This window comes from Canis lupus, chromosome 12 (genome assembly GCF_011100685.1).
Source record: "Canis lupus familiaris isolate Mischka breed German Shepherd chromosome 12, alternate assembly UU_Cfam_GSD_1.0, whole genome shotgun sequence".
NCBI lineage: Eukaryota > Metazoa > Chordata > Mammalia > Carnivora > Canidae > Canis > Canis lupus.
The window spans coordinates 11,436,389-11,454,411 of record NC_049233.1 but is presented as its reverse complement, the minus strand read 5'-3'; the positions used below and the strand labels follow the sequence as shown (position 1 = coordinate 11,454,411).

The window sequence follows — 18,023 nt, the reverse complement described above, 5'->3', positions numbered from 1 at the left end:
ATGACAAAAAGTGTCAGTTATTTGGAAGCTATGAAATATTATCAAAATTTAAAGATAACAAACACTGAATGTTTCTCATGAAAAGCAAAGTGATGCCAGAAATTGTACCTTTAATATCCATCTAATCATATCTTTGTGGACATCTAGGTAGGGAGCATTCTGTAGTGTTTCCAGCATAGCTAATATGCTAGGGGAGTTGTTTGGTGCTTCACCAGGTTCTAAGGCAGAAAAAAAAAAAAAAGGCACAATAACAACTAATATTTCACAGTGTTTATTACTATGCACAAGAAGATAAGGTTGCTTATAACATCATCTGCCCATCATTTATTTACAGCTCTACTTATTAGAGATTTTCAATACTTCTTAAGAATGTGATGTATCTGTACTTAAAAACAAGTTAACAACTAGAATGCTTTAATCATTCAAAATGGACATCTTACACCAAGTGATTATTTTAACATAGCCTTTAGCAATTAAATAAAAACCCAGCTAAAAGGTCTGAGATTTTAAAAAGTGTAAGAAATGAACTAGATTACAAGGATGTGTGTGTAAAAATACATCAACTTATTTTGGCCCTTTTTTTTTTTTTAAAGATTTTATTTATTTATTTATGAGAGGCAGAGAGAGAGAGGCAGAGACACAGGCAGAGGGAGAAGCAGGCTCTATGCAGGGAGCTTGACGTGGGACTCGATCCGGGGTCTCCAGGATCACACCCTGGGCTGCAGGCGGCACTAAATGGCTGCGCCACCCGGGCTACCCTGGCCTGTTTTTGTTTTTTTTTAAGGTTTTAATTAATTTATTTGACAGAGAGAGCAAACACAAGCAGGGGGAGCAGCAGGCAGAGGGATGGGGAGAAGCAGACTCCCAGCTGAGCAGAGAGCTCCACATGGGGCTAGATCTCAGGACCCTGGGATCGTGATCTGAGCTGAAGGCAGATGCTTAATCAACTGAGCCACCCAGGTGCCCCTTGTTTTGGCCCTTTAATAAAACCTAGATTTAAAATAAAATGCATTTCTTCTTCTGTAAGTTATTTCTTTATTTGAGGAAAAGACATATAAGACATATAAGTCCACATCAAGAGTACACTTAATCTAAATGTTAGCTAATTTAGTTTTTTTTTTTTTTTGCTAATTTAGTTTTATAGTAAAAAATGTCCAGTTATTGACTTTCTTGGTTTAAGTGCTGCCATTTGGGCAAAATATTCCTAAGAGGGCAAGAGATTGAACTATGTGATCTTTAATATTCTTTCAGATCTAAAGTTCAGATCTAAAGTTCTAGAGAAAATGATTGCTGAAAGAAAGAGAGAGACAAAGAGAATCTGATGTTATAGAGAGATGCGTGGATGAAATTATAGTTTAATACCTATAATGGGTATTACTATCCATTACACCACCTGCTGAAACTCCTAGTATAAATTCATTTAAATATCTGAGCAAATGGTGGATTGCAGGTCTGGGGCAGGGAAAGTATAAGATGAGTCTGGGGCATCTTTTGTGCCAGAAAGTAAGGTGTGCTCAAATACTAACGGGCTAGGGTCAAAAGGGCAGGGAAGCCAACTGAACAGATTCCCACTGACCAAAACTGGCAATTTGAGCATCAAAAAGAATCTTTTTTTTTTTTTTTAAAGGAACCTTGATCATATGTGACTATAAAAAATGGAGTAAATGAAAACCCAAGAGTAATATTAAAAAGCAAAGCACAACAATCCTAAGTGAACAAAGAAGCCTCATGGTTGTAACCCCTGAAGGCAACTATTAGACCAAATGCTTATTCTGAAAATCAAGAGAGGAAAGGCTTTTCTTTAGAGATGAAATATGAAAGGCTTTTCTTAGAGATGAAATATGATGGCTGAAACAAATGCTTTAAAAAAGTGTGCAAATATTAAAGAAAATATAGCAAAATACTAACTACTAAGTCTAGGTGGTAGGTATATGGATGTTTCCTGTACCAACATTTGCCTGTGTTTAAAATTTTTAACAATAAAAAGCTAAAAGAAAAGTCTTCTGGCCTTCTTAAAAAAAATCACATTACTTTATATATAAAATGATAATCTAATCCTCTATAGCTAATTTTCTTATTTTTAGTAATATGTCTTTATAATAGCAAGAATTTAAAAATGAAACCCTGATAGTAAACTTTGTATTTTCAAAGCATATCTGAGAATTAAATGTATGTGCTATACCGATTTCAAGCTAAGGACTCCTCATTAATGCTTTCAGTTTATGAATTAAAATTTATGTATTTTAAGTATGTGCAGTCCCTAAGTATTTTTATGAAAATACATCAGGATCAGGATATGATATAGTACCTTTAACACACAGATGAGTACATATAACCTCAGAAATCTGGATTTACTATAATCTATTTAGAATCTATATGAGCAAATAAGAGGTTATACTACATATTTAAAATCAGTAGTATCTTCAATTAGTTTAGTAAAAAGTATATACATACTTGATATCTTCTGAGTGAAGGTAAATGTTACTACATGCTCTTCTGTGACATTGTCTAAATGCTGTTTTTCTTCTTGTAGTGCCATTCCAATTAAATGTAACACCTTGAATAAAATGTTTTGTAACTTTTAGTAAATCAAAAATCAAGCACTTTTTTTTAAAAAAAGATTTTGTTTATTTATTCATGAGAGACACAGAGAGAGAGAGGCAGAGACACAGGCAGAAGGAGAAGTAGGCTCCATGCAGGGAGCCTGACATGGGACTCAATCCCGGGTCTCCAGGATCAGGCCCTGGGCTGAAGGCGGTGCTAAACCGTAGAGCAACCCTGGCTGCCCAAGCATGTATTTTTATAAGCGGTAATAAAAAAGGATTCACCACTGAAAAAAGATAAAGCAAACTACTAAAGACTAAGTGCAATAAAAAATAATTTGAAGTACTAATTTTTATTAAATTCAAACTCTAAATTTTGTTTTCTAATAAAAAAATTCTCATTAAGGAAACAAAAATTTCCATGTCACCTAGGAAGAAAATTCAACTGCAAATTCTTAGAGTAAGTTCATGTAATACGTCCTTCTCAGTTTTATGACATCTCTACACTACAGTCTTAAAAAAAAAATCTTCTAAGAATCAGTGACCAAATAATTAGAGCTGAAAGCATCTATCATGTAATGATCTAGTGTATAATATTCTCTAGTTTCTCTAAGAACTAAAAATCTTAATCATCTCAGATTTTTTCTTCTTTCTTTCTTTCTTTTCTTTTTATCCCCTTTCTTTCTTGCTGTCTGGGCGGATTCAGGCTGTTTCTTAGGTTCCGTTCTTCCTTCATCCCTTCCGTCTTCCTTCCTTCCTTCCTTCCTCCTTTCCTTCCTTCCTTCCTTCCTTCCTTCCTTCCTTCTTTAAGATTTTATTTATTTATTCATGAGAGACACAAGGAGAGAGAGGCAGAGACATAGGCAGAGGGAGAAGCAGGCTCCTCACATGGAGCCCGATGCAGGATTCGATAATGGACTGGGATGATGCTGAGCCAAAGGCAGGCACTCAACCGCTGAGCCACCCAGGCATCCTCATACTTCTATTTCTAATACCACATAATTTATGAAGATTTTTACAGTTCTTAAATCTCACAAAAAAAACCCTTACCAGACTTCTAGGAAAATATAAAATTACATCGATTTTATTTGTATCTTTACTGCTCTTATCCTGCTCCCCAATCTTGGAAGGAGATATGTGTGTGTTGTCTATATGTTTCCTCACACAAAGAGCTACTGTGGCTGTCAGAGACTTGGATGAACTAGGTTAGCTTGAAGGACATAAAATAAATGTACATAAAAGGTAATGCTGTTCACTCCTTTCTTCTCCATCATTTCCCATAAATCTATTGCTCATATAATACTGATGGTCTCTAGTAGTCTATAACTCCATGCTTTTACATTTTAAGTATATGTTTATAAATGGGAGGGGTGTGTGTGAGTATACACATATTCTAGCCAATGAGACACTTGAGTCTGCTGAGATAATGGAAAGAAAAATAGCTTTGGAGGATGGATCTGAAATAATGCTTGCTTTCATTTATATCCTGGCTTCATAGCTTTCAACCTAACGTGCCTTCAGGGAATCTGTATAAGCCTAATTTCATCATCTTTAAAATGGGGGAAAAAACACCTTCCCTGTAGAGTTTTAAGAATTGCAAATATTGTATGCAAAAGTACCTACCACAGAAACAGGTACAGAGTAGGCAAATTCTATTAACTGAATAATTACTATTATGTTACTTAGTAGTTGAGTAACACCAACAAGTTAACTGAATCTTACTGAAACTTGACTTCTTCATCTATGTAATGGAAAAAGTTGTATCTACCCAAATGGGTGTTGTGTGAATTCAATGAAGTAAACAATTCAACAATGACTTACATCAAAGCTGTAAAATAAAATACAAACAAGGTTCTATCACTTATTAGCTACATGACTATAAATCTCGGAGTTTTAATTTCTTCAATTGTAAAATATAGATACTGATGAACCCACAGGTTTTTTGAGGAGGTTAAATAAAAACATGTTAAAGATAACACATTACACAAGTATCAGAGTACTGCATAAACAGATATCACAAATAATCAATGAGAAGAGTGGCCAACAAGACCAAGGTAATCACAACTAAGTGGTATAATTAAAAAATACCTGCCTGGCTCTCATTTTCATTGTCAGACACAAAAGCAGTAACGATATTACCATATTTCAAATTAAAATAACACTATGTTTTGTGCTAATTTGTCTGTGTATAGATATTGACAAGAATATTTTGGCTTTTACTAAAAAAGCACTAAAATATAAATAATAAATGTTTTCAAACCTACCCTTTGGAGCATGGACTCAGACCACGCATATCCGTTATGTTCTACAGCCCATTGCAGTACTGTCCTCATGATGCACAACATCACATCTGACTGCAAAATGTTTACCAGACTTGCAAATAGAGGGCAGAAAGGAGGCAAAACTGGAGGTGGAAGTGCTGAAAATAAAGTTATTATTTGGCTTCTTCTGTAGAACATGTTTTTAAAAACCCATCTTTTGATAGTCTTCACTCAAAGAATAATCATTAACATGGATCTTAAAGCTATATTTTACCTTCACAAGGTCAAATGCATAAAAACTACATAAATAGTAGTGCAGTGCAGAGGAAAGCCTTTCTTTTCCCTAAAAATGTCCTAGGATATGAGATAAAAACCACTAAGCCAGAGGTGACTCAGTACAATCTATTTCTGTATTTGCATATTTATTAGTCTTTTGAATGTTCACTCAGAAAGCATACATTTAAATCTTCCAATTCACCAAGGGTAATCATTATAGTCAATAGAAAACAACATTTAACAAGTAGAAAAGACAAAAGATTTTTAGAAAGATTAAAAATACCTGTATCTTCCCTGTTTTGTCTTTTCAATTTCCGTTGAGCTTCCTCTGCCTAATAAAATTGGAGAGGCAATTAGTAATACACAATAACCTAATATCTACAACTACTAAGTTAATTTTTGTCATACCATTTTCTGATTTTAGAAGATATTTACCCTTATTTCTTGGCCCCCCCAAGCCCCAAATGACACATCAAGATTATTTTCCTTTCCTACACAGTACCTACCCCCACCAAGCCCCAAAGAAGTTCTTTCTTATCTTAATATGCAGGGGAAACATGTATAAACCAAAACCAAAATGTTACCTAGGGTTAAGCTCTATGGCACACATCTAAAACTAAACAAAGCTTCATGTTTAAGTTTAATTAACATCCTTTACAAAAACATATTTTAAGAGTAGACTGCTGGGGTGCCTGGGAGGGCTCAGTGGGTTAAGTGTCTGACTCTTGATTTCAGCTCAGGTCATGACCTCAGGGATCATAAGACTGAACCCCCATGTCAGGCTCTGTGCTCAGTGGGAGACTGCTGGAGATTCTCTCCCTCTGGCCCTCCCACATGCATGTACAATTTACCTCTTTCTCAAATTATAAATAAGTAAATCTAAAAAAAAAAAAAAAAGACTCCTAAAAGACAAAATTTACCTACAATTATGAGGAAAATTCCCTAAATTACTATGGAAAAGCATAATGTTAAGTAGTAGCAATTCTGAAATGAACATAAAAGAACTTAACTGATTATTATACAGGTTGACAATTTGTCTTCAAAAGCCAATAAAATACAATCATACGTGTGGTTATGTATATAATTATATAGATCTTATATATGTATTTAGCATACATGGCAGCAGCAGGGGATGGCCCAAAATGTTAGGTGGTAATATTTTAGGTAATCTATGCCTTCTTCATTGTACCTTTTTATATTTTTTCAAATTTCCTACAATATTTTTATTGTATTCTTTTTCAATACCTGAAAAGCAGTAAAAGTTGTTTAGGAAAAAAACAAATCAACAAACACACACAGCTCTTCCCCAGTACACTTTTAATTTTCCCATTTACCTTGGACTGCTCTGCCCTTGAAAAGTGATAGAAATACAAATTGAACTCTTTGGCACACTCTGGTTTCAGTTCATACATGCCTCGTCCTGTTAATCCAGGTTTTCTATGGAAAAAAAGTCCTTAAAATATTATTACTAAAGTCACACCCTAATTTATGAGACAGTCTTAGATAACAGAATAAAAAAGCAGAGCTCTCACTGCTGACGAATGTAAAGTGGTACTATTTTCTGGGTTAATTTGGTAATCTACAACCAAAGCTCTACATGCATCATCTTATCTGACACATCCACTTTGTATCTTTATAATTAACAAAATAAGGACATTACTGTTGGAGTGGGAGCAGGAAAAAGCAGGATTGAGGAACTGCCTCAACAATCTCAAGGGGATAAACTAGTTTACCTATTGACCACTAGAGAGTGAAAGCACTATTCAGAGGCCACCTCATAATTTAGGAGGCACATTCAGATGGAAACAAAGAAAGCAGTTTTAAGAAAGCTCAATGCATTGACTTATGTCATATGCTCAGTTTATTTTTTTAAATATTTTATTTATTTATTCATGAGAGACACAGAGAGTGAGAGGTAGAGACACAGGCAGAGAGAGAAGCAGATTCCATGCAGCGAGCCTGTTGCAGCACTCAACCCAGGGACCCCAGGATCACACCTTGGGCCGAAGACAGGTGCTCAACTGCTGAGCCACCTGGGCATTCTTCACCTGCTCAGTTTATTTATTTTTTATTTTTTAAAGATTTTATTTATTTATTCATGAGAGACACACAGAGAGAGGCAGAGACACAGGAAGAGGGAGAAGCAGGCTCCATGTAGGGAGCCCGACGTGGGACTTGATCCCGGGACTCCAGGATCACGCCCTGGGACGAAGACAGACGCTCAACCACTGAGCCACCCAGGCGTCCCCATCTGCTCAGTTTAATGTCAATTATTTGAAACTCTCAGCTAGGAACACCAGTTCTGAGCACGATGAAAATTCTCATAAACCAATTTAGGTTGATGAGTGCAGAGCTAGATCAGAAGGGTGAAATGACAGTGAGAAATGTAGTTCACAACTATGCATCTGAAAATGTCACTCTCTGAAAGTAACAATTTCATTCTCAGTTCCATCAAAGGAAACAGTAAGAAAAATTAATATATATAAAAAAATTGAACAGGAAAGAACAGGAAGTAAACTCACTTGAAATGGGCAACTGCTTCAATTACGCTCTCCATGCCAGTCTCCTTGTTCTCCTAACAGCATGAGAAACAAGTAAGTGCATTTCATGTTAACAGTGTCTGCTAGCACGTTGAACATTGTACTTTTCTCTCCTTAGGCCTTAGATAGCAACCCTATGAAGCAGGTATACTATTATCCCAATTTTTATAGGTGAGGATTCCATAGTAAACATAATCATTAATATATAACCAAAGAAATGTATTTTGTAAACTAACACCCAGATTCTATAATTAGAAACAAGTTACTACCCTATGGATTCAAGGTGACAGCTTTCAAAAGGAATTAAGTTAAAAACAACACAAAGTACACATAACATTTAAATAAAATTTATATAAGATATTTATACTATTTCATGAAAATTACACTGATTCCTTATCTATTTTTAGTAAAACAGCATTTCCTAAATCATATCCCATTCATAAAAATATATTAATAGGAATGCTGATTAAAGAATTCTCTGGTCAAAAATATTTGGTAAATATAGTTGCCATCACTTTGTACAAGGTATACTTTAAAATGCTGTTTTAAATTATATTCTTCTTGGGGTGCCTGGGTGGCTCAGTCAGTTAAGCATTTGACTCTTGATTTCAGCTCAGGACTTGATCTCAGGGTTATGAGATTGAGCACGTGGGTTGAGCTCTGTGCTGGACATGGAGCCTGCTTCAGATTCTCTCTCCCTCTCTTCTCCTGACCCCTAAAAAAATTCTTTATAAAGTCCAAGTGAAACTGTAATTGCTTCCTCATCTAACAGCTCAGGATTTATTTCCTGTGTTATAAAGTTTTAAGTAATTTTTATCCTGACTAGATATTTAGTGATATTAAGTAATTATTAATTATTGTTCTTTTGGGATCCCTGGGTGGCGCAGCGGTTTGGCGCCTGCCTTTGGCCCAGGGCGCGATCCTGGAGACCCGGGATCGAATCCCACGTCGGGCTCCCGGTGCATGGAGCCTGCTTCTCCCTCTGCCTGTGTCTCTGCCTCTCTCTCTCTCTCTATCATGAATAAATAAATAGGGATCCCTGGGTGGCGCAGCGGTTTGGCGCCTGCCTTTGGCCCAGGGCGCGATCCTGGTGACCCGGGATCGAGTCCCACATCGGGCTCCTGGTGTGTGGAGCCTGCTTCTCCCTCTGCCTGTGTCTCTGCCTCTCTCTCTCTGTGTGACTATCATAAATGAATAAAAATTAAAAAAAAAAAAAAAGAATAAATAAATAAAATCTTAAAAAAAATTATTGTTCTTTTATCATGGCATATAGGTAGGCAGGTTTTTCTAAAAGTCCTTTTAAGACCAGTTTCTCAACCGTGGCACTACTGACATCTAGATCAGATAATTCTTTGTTGTAGGGGATCTGTTCTGTGCATTGTATTATAGGATGTTTAGCTGTATCTCTGGCCTTTGCTCACTCAATGCCAGTAGCACCACACAACCCTGCCCTGAGTAGTGACACTGCCAAATATATCCTAGGAGGCAAAATTGTCTCTGGTTGAGAACCACTGTTTTAATACATATACAATTCCATGTATAGATGAAATGCTAAGCCTGTTATTCTGGTTTTTTGTTTTTTGGTTAGAACAACTCAGCAAAATAAAATTCCAGTTAATTGTTGCATAACATTGTTTCACATATACATCAAACAGGCAAACTCCCCGACCCCTAGCAACTTCAAATACAAAAAAGGAAAAAAAAAGAAACTTTTTCTTGGACTTTTTAAACTATCTCATAAAACTACTTATATTATAGCTAAGTACATGCAAAAAAAAACCTACTGGAATGCTTGGAATAAGACCTTTTCTTGTTGCTGTTTTTGTTTTTACAAGATTTATTTTTTCTCCTTTGAAATTATAATGAACATGGTCACATTGCGAGTAAAGCCAGAAGCAGGGACAGAGAATTCTCCGAAGTCTGGTTTGGTCATCTGAGGAAATCATTAAAAATGGCTCATCCCTAGCAATATGCACACAAAAAAAATGTAAATAAAGAATACAAATTTTTAAGAAAAAAAAGCAGGGCCTTGGAAGTTTTCATTCTTTTTTCCTCCCCTATGGCAAACTTATTTTGTGGTTTTGGTTGGGTTATAAAGACCATGTATCATATGCCGGTAAACCTGATATATATTTTTTAAAGATTTTATTTATTTATTTGACAGAGAGAGAGAGCTGGGGGCAGTGGTGGGAGAGGGACAGGCAGGCTCTCCGCTAGGCAGGGAGCCTGACACAGGGATTGATCCTAGAACTCTGGGATTATGACCTGACCCATAGGCAGACATTTAACCAACTAAGCCACTCAGATGCCCCTAAACCTGATATTCTTTTTTTTGTTTTTTTAAAGATTTTATTTATTTATTCATGAGAGACAGGGAGAGAGAGGCAGACACTTAGGAAGAGGGAGGAGAAGCAGGTTCCATGCAGAGAGCCTGATGTGGAACTCAATCTGGGGGACTCTAGGATCACGCCCTGAGCCAAAGGCAGATGGCTCAATCACTGAGCCATCCCAAGTGTCCCCCTAAACCTAGTATTCTTAACAGAATAACCCAGTGGGGGCGTATGGATTTGTGATTGGGGTATAAATAAAACAAGACTGGCTGAAACTGGTGATAGATTCTGTTACACTATGCTTTCTATTTCTATAGATATTTGAAACTTTTCATAACATAAAGCTTAAAGGAAGTATTACTATGCAACAAATAGAGGTTTAAATCCCAGAAGAATGAATATTAAGGCTGAAAGTTTTAATCTTTGTTTCAAATTTGGGAAAACATTTAAAAAAGCCCAAGGAAATAAGGATCTCTCCTAACTACAAGTGTTGGGTATCTATCTGAAAGCCCCGTTGCTGAAAAATAGTTGGCTAAAGAACCTGTGATCCTGGGACAAGAAATAGTTACAATTAGCCTCTGAATGCTCATGTGAACATTATTTTACATTCACTAAAATGAAAGAGATGGCTTCCTAAGGAGAGTTTTGGGATGCTTCAGAAGGAAAAAGCTCTGAAAAACTTTAGTATCCTCAACATAGCTGAGCAGGTATTTCTTACTTCTCCAATATATTAAGTCATAAAGTTTTATCTTCACCTGTGGTAACTTTGTAGTAAGGACTATAACAAGCCCTGTCTACTGGATACATAACTTCAGTTCTTAAGATCAGGTTTACTTTATTCAGCATCCTTATCTCTTCTAAGAATTCATTGTAAAAGATTCTACTTCTATGCTGCCTACTATTCCTGGTCACTAATACTCTCTTTTCTTTTCTTTTTTTCCCCTAGTATTAACAAAAAAAAAAAAATTAAAGTAACCTCTGTGCCAAACGTGGGGCTCGAACCCATGATGCCAAGATCAAGAGTTACATGCTCTACCGACTGAGCCAGCCAGGTGCCCCTCTAATTACTTCTAGTAAGAGTGACTAGGAATTATATGTGTCCTAGAATTATAGTCTTTACCACTGTGGAAAAGGTATACAGAAGTAAATCTAAACATAATAGCCTAACAGGTAGGGAGGAATTTCCATAATTTCTTTTGTAAGATCCAAGTACTTACGTCTTCAGGTAAAGACTTCACCAATTCACTATGAGCCATAGGTTTGATGCTTAATTGATGGATAATCTCTCGCTTAATTTCATCTGTAGCATTTACCTGTCCAACTCCAGGACTAAATCTCTCTCCTATTGAGGCAGAAGTACATATACACACATTTAACATAATCATAATACTTAAGCAGCATATACTTTTAATTCATTCAACACAATATATTTTTCTTTCTGTGCAGTGGAAAAGTAATAATTAGTTTGATAACAAGCTAGGGTGAAAGCAGGCTTTGGGCAGCAGAGAGAGAACTCTGGTTCCTATTTTGAAAGAATGGGATCAGAAGGCAGGAAGGGATTGGATATAGTCAATTGCTGTACCAGTAGACTGGGAGACTGCTTTTAAGCCATCTGCCACATGGTAGCAGGGAGGGAGAACCTTCCTTTGTCCTTCTACCTAGTGCTAAATAAGATCTCACCTTCTGAGACCTTTGTTAGTATCACCTTCTGAGAGTAGCCAGGATTCTCTGTTCTATGGACTACAGAGTCTAAAATAGCAGAGGAAGTAGAGAAGGTAAGGATAAAAGAATAGGAAAGATGGAGGTGACAGGACTGAAGATATAGGCAATAAGAAAAGAAATCTGCATCTATTAGCCACAAGTCTCTATTAACTTATTATTATCATATCTAAAGCCAAAATGACAGTTCTATAACACAAAACTATAGAAAGAAACATACCTAAGATACAAAGTAACAGTAAATAGCTCCTAAATATCCTATTCTTACTTGCTAACCTCTTCTGTCCTACTTTTTTCTCCCCAAACAGTCTTTCAGATTATTCTGCTTCAGTTATTTGTGCTCTTCTTGTTCCAAAGCACCACAACACTATCACTTTCAGTGCTACAGTAACCAGAAGTGAGAAAGAGATGGATGAATGCTCTAATCTTCCTGAAACTGAAGAACTGCTCAAACAAAAGAAACATAGCTTAGAAATTCGGAACTATTTATCACAAAAGCCAATATAATTGATAAATGTTGCAAACAATCGAAACTTACCAACAATCATTATAATGAGGTATAGCATTTCTTCTATTAGAGTATTGTTTTGCTGAACTACATCCTGTAACAAGTTGGGGGGTTGGGGAGAGAAAGTTCAAAGATAAAAATATAAAAACTGTATTATCTCAGAAAATTAACATATCCAAAAAGAATGAAAGATATTTCTTCAATGATGTATTGTGGTCTTATAAAACATGCTCTTACCTTATGGGTAATCTCAGAGCTAAATCTTTTTCCATAGTCTGGAGTACTGAAAATCTGATAAAGTTCAAAGCGGCTGAGCATTATCATCAGGAAATGATTTGGATCCATCATGGAGACACCTGTCTTTTTTTTTTTTTTTTTTTTTTTTTTAAAGTTTGAGATAAAGGAAAAGAAGGAGGTCAAAGGGGCTACTAAACAATTAGTGAAAGATATTTTGGGGAGCGTAAGTGAAAATAGCTTACTTATTCACCAATCCTTATAACAGATGAAAACCCACTTAGCCAATTGCCTACCTGTGGAAGCTATAAATGTAAACAGAAATCTATGCTGGTAAAACAAAACATAGACAAAACAAAAAACCCTTTAAACCTAACACATCAGAATAACATGGACTATATATTTTCTTTTTAATGCTCTGAATTAACTGCAACCCATGAATTCAGTTCTGAAGTTTTATCTCAAGGCTCTCGTCACTATCTAGTAGTGTATGGACTCTGAAAGAAATGCACTATGGCAAAAAAAAAAAAAAAAAGATGCACTATGGCAATTAGGCTTCTAGTTCTTTTTATTTACATAATATTAAACTCTAGAACTCTCAAACTAATTTTTGGTGATTATACTAACTGAAACAACAGCTTTAAAATGTTAGTTTAGTTTTAATTCTCCTTTAATTCCATTTGTATAAACTCTAAATCAACTTGGATTTAAGTTTATTTTGGGTCAATCATTTTTTAAAGACTGAAAGAGAGACTGTGGAAGAGAACACAAGCTGGGAGGAGGGGTAGAGAAAGAGGGAGAAGCAGGCTGCCCACTGAGCAGGGAGCCTGATGCGGGGCTTGTTCCCAGGACCCTGGGATCATGACCTGAGTCTAAGCCGCTTAACCAACTGACCCACCCAGACGACCTGAGCCAATCATTTTTGAAATTCACATTTCATAACCTTTTCTATGATTTTTATTTTAATAAATAAATTAATTTAAAAGATTTTATGTACTTATTTATGAGAGACACACAGAGAGAGGCAGAGACACAAGTAAATGGAAAGTAGGCTCCCCAGTGGTACTCCATGCCAGGACCCCAGGATCATACCCCGAGCCAAAGGTAGATGCTCAAGCATTGAGCCACTGAGGTGTCCCCTTTTCTACGATTTTTAAATCCACTCAGCAATAACATGGAAAAATTACTATGTGATAAGACTTTGTGCTATGCATAGTAGACAAAAAGGGACTAAGATATAGTTGCCAAGGTTTAACAGAGAGGATAAAAAGTAAATAGGCAACTGTGATCCAGAGCTATGAATGCCATGGTAATCGGGATGAGCACCATGCTATGGGTGTTCCCAAATGGAATACTTAGCTACATTTTTGTGTGTTGGGGAAGGCTTTCTAGAGAAAGTGACACTAAATACTAAGACATACAGGAAAACAAGTTACAAGGTGAACAGAAAAGGAAGGGGGTAGGGTAAGCAAACTAGGGAGCAAAACAAATGTACAGAATTTAAGACTTAAGAGAGAGCACAGGAATCTCAGGGAATTTTAACATAGTTATGTTTCATAAGCCTTGGAAATCAGTTTAAGAGGTTTGGATCTTTAACCAAAGGACAATTAAAAAAGGATGGCTTTCAGGTTTCTGACTCTAATAACTTTATAGATTGTTGAACAATATACCAAGGTAGGAAATCCAAGATAGGAGGAGGAAGGTATGGCGGAAATAAGAGGAGTTAGTTTGAATATGTTAAATCTGACATGTGTCCAGGAAATTGATATGGAAATGTTCTATAGCCTGTTAGTCCTATGATTGGAGCTCAGGAGACAGGGCTAGGCTGGTGTTACAGATTTGGGAGTAATCATAAGTGACGGGGTTCTGTGGAAATGACAAGAAAAAAAAAAACATTCCTTACAACCTGTAAGTTTAATGCTTTTAATTCATTACCTGAAGCATTACTATATCCTTGTCAAACATTTCACGTCTGCATTTCACATTATGGTAGTAATAAATCTAAAAAAAAATTATATTGGGTAATAGGTTTTTATTTGTGCAGCTCTCTCCTCTCCCCAATCCCCAAGAGCACATGAGTTTAATGCAAGTGCACATGGGCATGCACACGTATATACACACACACACACAATGTGGTTTCCTTAACAGTTAATACTGTCTTAGAAGAGATTAATTAATTAGAAATTTCCAGATTTCAATGTTCATTCTATGGTTCACATTTTGCAGCCAACTTTCTGTGTTTCCTAACAAAGTTACTTTTCTGTAAGGTTTATGGCTATGAAAAATGGAAAAAAAAACCCTGCACCAAGCCTTGATAAGGTATAAAAATAAAACCAAAATTTCAGAGCTGTAGTAATAGAACTTTTCTTTGAAGTATAGTTGACACACAATGTTACATTAATTTCAGATGTAAAACATAGTAATTGGGCAAGTCTGTATGTTATGCTATGCTCACCACAAGTGTAGCCACCATTTGTTACCATATAATTTTATCACAATACCATTGACTATATTCCCTGTGCTGTGTCTTTTATCTTTGTGACTTATTTATTCCATAATTGGAATTTTGTACCTTTCACTCTGCTTTACCCTTCTTACTCACCCCCTGATTTCTTCCCCTCTGGTAACCATCAGTTTCTAACGAACTTTCATCTTTTACCACAATTTTATTTAAATAGATGAAATCTGGATTTTTCTTATGTTTTGTTGTTCTAAAACTGTTCTAAAAATGCTCTCAAGTTAAAAATCAAGAAAATTGCGTTCATTTCTATTGTTTCTTAGCAAAGTATGAATAAAAGTTCTAAGAAACTTTTTGGTTTAACATTACATTTATCTTCTCAAACAATTTTAATATACATATACTCAACTTTCAATGACTTATGTACAACCTTCACAGATGCCAAAGGAATAGATGGATTGAAAACTCTTCATAAACTAAAAAATACTTACCTGGTTTACTAGAGAGAAGCCATTTCTCCTCCACATTCCTGCATGTACTTGGGCACATAAAACAAGACATCTAAGAGGGTGTTCTATCAACATGGGTGGGCTAAGTTCACTCTGTATATATTAAAAAAAATAATAATAAATTTAAAAATCCACAAAAATCTCAACTCTTATTATAAAGAAGATAGGGTGATAGGGATGGAAACTTTGTATAAAACAATAGTTAAAATTACTTAAAGCATGTTTGCGTGATGGTTAATTTTATGTGTCAACTTGGCTAGGCCATGGTACCTAGTTTTTGGTTAATGCCAGTCTAGATGTTGGTGCGAGTATTTTGTAGAAGTGACTGATTAGCATTTAAATTAGTAGATTCTAAGTCAAGCAGATTACCCTCTGTAATGTGGCTGGACTTCATCCAATTAGTTCAAGGCCTTATAAGAAATACTGAGGTCCCCCACAAGGATGAAGAAATTCTGTTTCCAGAATGTCTTTGGACCTCAGGCTACAACATTAACTCTTCCTTAGGTCTCTAGTCTGTCAGACTACCACGCAGGTATATTTCAGACTTGCTAGGTCCCATAACTGCACAAGCCAATTTCTTACAATAAATCTTGTTTTTTTTTTCTTTTTCTCTCTCCATACTTACATACCCATGTGCACATGCATGGGCACACAATCTTCTATTGGTTCTGTTTTTCTGGAGTATCCTGATTAATCAAGTTTGTTTTCAAGTGATTTCAAGTTTATGAAACATAATAGGTATTTACTTTTAAATGTTAGTATTACTTACTAGAGGTAGGAGCTCTGGAAATTTATATGCCACTTCACTTTTGCTTAATAATACATGTAAACCTGCATGGGAGAACAAACAAAAAAGTATTTCTACAACTGCAGATCATTTAGAAAAAAGTCCTAAGTATTCACTCAACTTTGTATCTAACTACTTTTTCTCTTTGGGAACCTATCCCATTACAAATTAAGATTAAAAAATAAATTGCATCCATAAATGAAGCTTTTTAAAATGAGATTCTCATGAACCTCTGTATCAAAGGTACACTTAGAGCTAGAATCCTAATTATAGGTACTAATAGACATAGATGACATTTTATAGAAGTAACTGTTAGACATACAAATACAGCAAAAGCAGTTATATAATTATCAAAGCAATTTATGCTATGCCCACTTTAGGGTCATATTTTACTGGGTTGTGGAGTTTGTTCTCATTTACAGTATAGTAGGAGAGATCCTTCTGGCAAGAAGAGAGACTTGTGGTCTGTGCTGATCCTGACCTCAGATTTAAGTTTCCCAGAACTTCCAGCATAAAATCAAAGCCTCTCTAGTTCCCAACTGCAAAGGGCCCTTGAATAGCTCAACCTTGGTTAATTCAGTTAACTAAGAATTAATTGTCCTATTTATGTTGTTGTCTACACAGAGAATGTTTTTTACAATCTTGTCAATAGATGTGGCCATATGGTCAAGTCTGGCTTGCGGCTTTCATACTCACGAAGACCCGCATCATGAGTCTCATTCTAATGACCTGCACTCAACATCTGCCACTTAACCTCCATTAGTACACACTCCAAGTTGTTCTTGAACTGTTTTGTGTATGTTTACTTTAGTAAGCTCTTCAATTAGATTATAAGCATTTAGGTCAAGCTTTATCAAATATAGTCAGTAGAATGCTCAAAAATGTCTACTGAGAAGATCTGAGAGTGATACAGATTTAGGCAGAAATGAGTACATTCTCAGAGTACTGACTGTTTTCCTTGTGGATAACTTTCAGCATTGGCCTCCATCATACAACCAGATTTCTGAAGGCAGCAAAGATTAGTAGCTGAGTTGTAAACAGGACCAACACTCCTACATTCCAGATGAATACTTTCCCACAACACCATGCTTGCCACCTGCTCATATCAAGTATCAACAGGTTCAGTGCTCACAGCACTTACAGAAACAAAACAGGGCCGGAACAAGTTACAGAAATAAGGAATTTCTTCCCACAATCACAATTGCATTCTTAAGTACTACTTCGTTATCCTATTTGTTGCATTAGTGATATTTAGATGTCTAAGTTATCTTAAATCCCCATGACTGCCAGAAGACTGTTGGAATGCTAGGCCCTAGCACCAAAAAAAATGCTCAGAACAATGAAAAAAAAATGCATTCAGAAAAGAAAGGGATTATAAGTCCTTATCCGATGGACATTATAAAAGAATAATAAAGGAATACTAGGAACAGTTCCATGTTCACAAATTTGATAACTTAGATGAAATATAACAGTTTCTTAAAAAACATGAACTACTAACTCCTACAGGGAGAAACAGATAATTAGAACTAACCTATATCCATTAAAGAAACTGATTCAGTAATTAATTAACCCTCCAGGAAAAAAAAAAGGATCAAGTCCATATGGTTTCACTGATGAATTTTACCAAACATTTAAAGAAGAAATGATATCAATTCTCCACAATCTCTTACACACATATGTACACAACCACTTTCACATCACATTATTGAACCACATACCTAAGATAAATTACAAATTCTACAATAAGTAAAAATAACTATCTTTAGAACTCTGTTCTACTCTCAAAGTTAAAAATGGAACTACAGGGAACAGTAGTATGTGAGCAGGGTAAGAATTCCTGCAATCAAGAAATATAGAA

General features: G+C 35.7%; 1 protein-coding gene across 6 annotated transcripts in view; it reads right to left on the bottom strand.

The window, feature by feature from the left end:
- Nucleotides 1-18,023, bottom strand: part of UBR2 (ubiquitin protein ligase E3 component n-recognin 2) — a 130,018-nt gene that overhangs the window by 30,464 nt on the left and 81,531 nt on the right. For all 6 annotated transcript variants that reach the window (XM_038554091.1, XM_038554088.1, XM_038554089.1 and 3 more), the window contains 12 exons: nt 16,148-16,209; nt 15,361-15,471; nt 14,347-14,412; nt 12,415-12,537; nt 12,208-12,271; nt 11,168-11,292; nt 7,603-7,655; nt 6,415-6,517; nt 5,364-5,412; nt 4,808-4,962; nt 2,455-2,557; nt 109-218 (listed from right to left, as the gene is read on the bottom strand). In XM_038554091.1, coding sequence (XP_038410019.1) covers nt 109-218; nt 2,455-2,557; nt 4,808-4,962; nt 5,364-5,412; nt 6,415-6,517; nt 7,603-7,655; nt 11,168-11,292; nt 12,208-12,271; nt 12,415-12,537; nt 14,347-14,412; nt 15,361-15,471; nt 16,148-16,209 — 1,124 coding nt within the window. The remainder of the gene's footprint in view (nt 1-108; nt 219-2,454; nt 2,558-4,807; nt 4,963-5,363; nt 5,413-6,414; nt 6,518-7,602; nt 7,656-11,167; nt 11,293-12,207; nt 12,272-12,414; nt 12,538-14,346; nt 14,413-15,360; nt 15,472-16,147; nt 16,210-18,023) is intronic.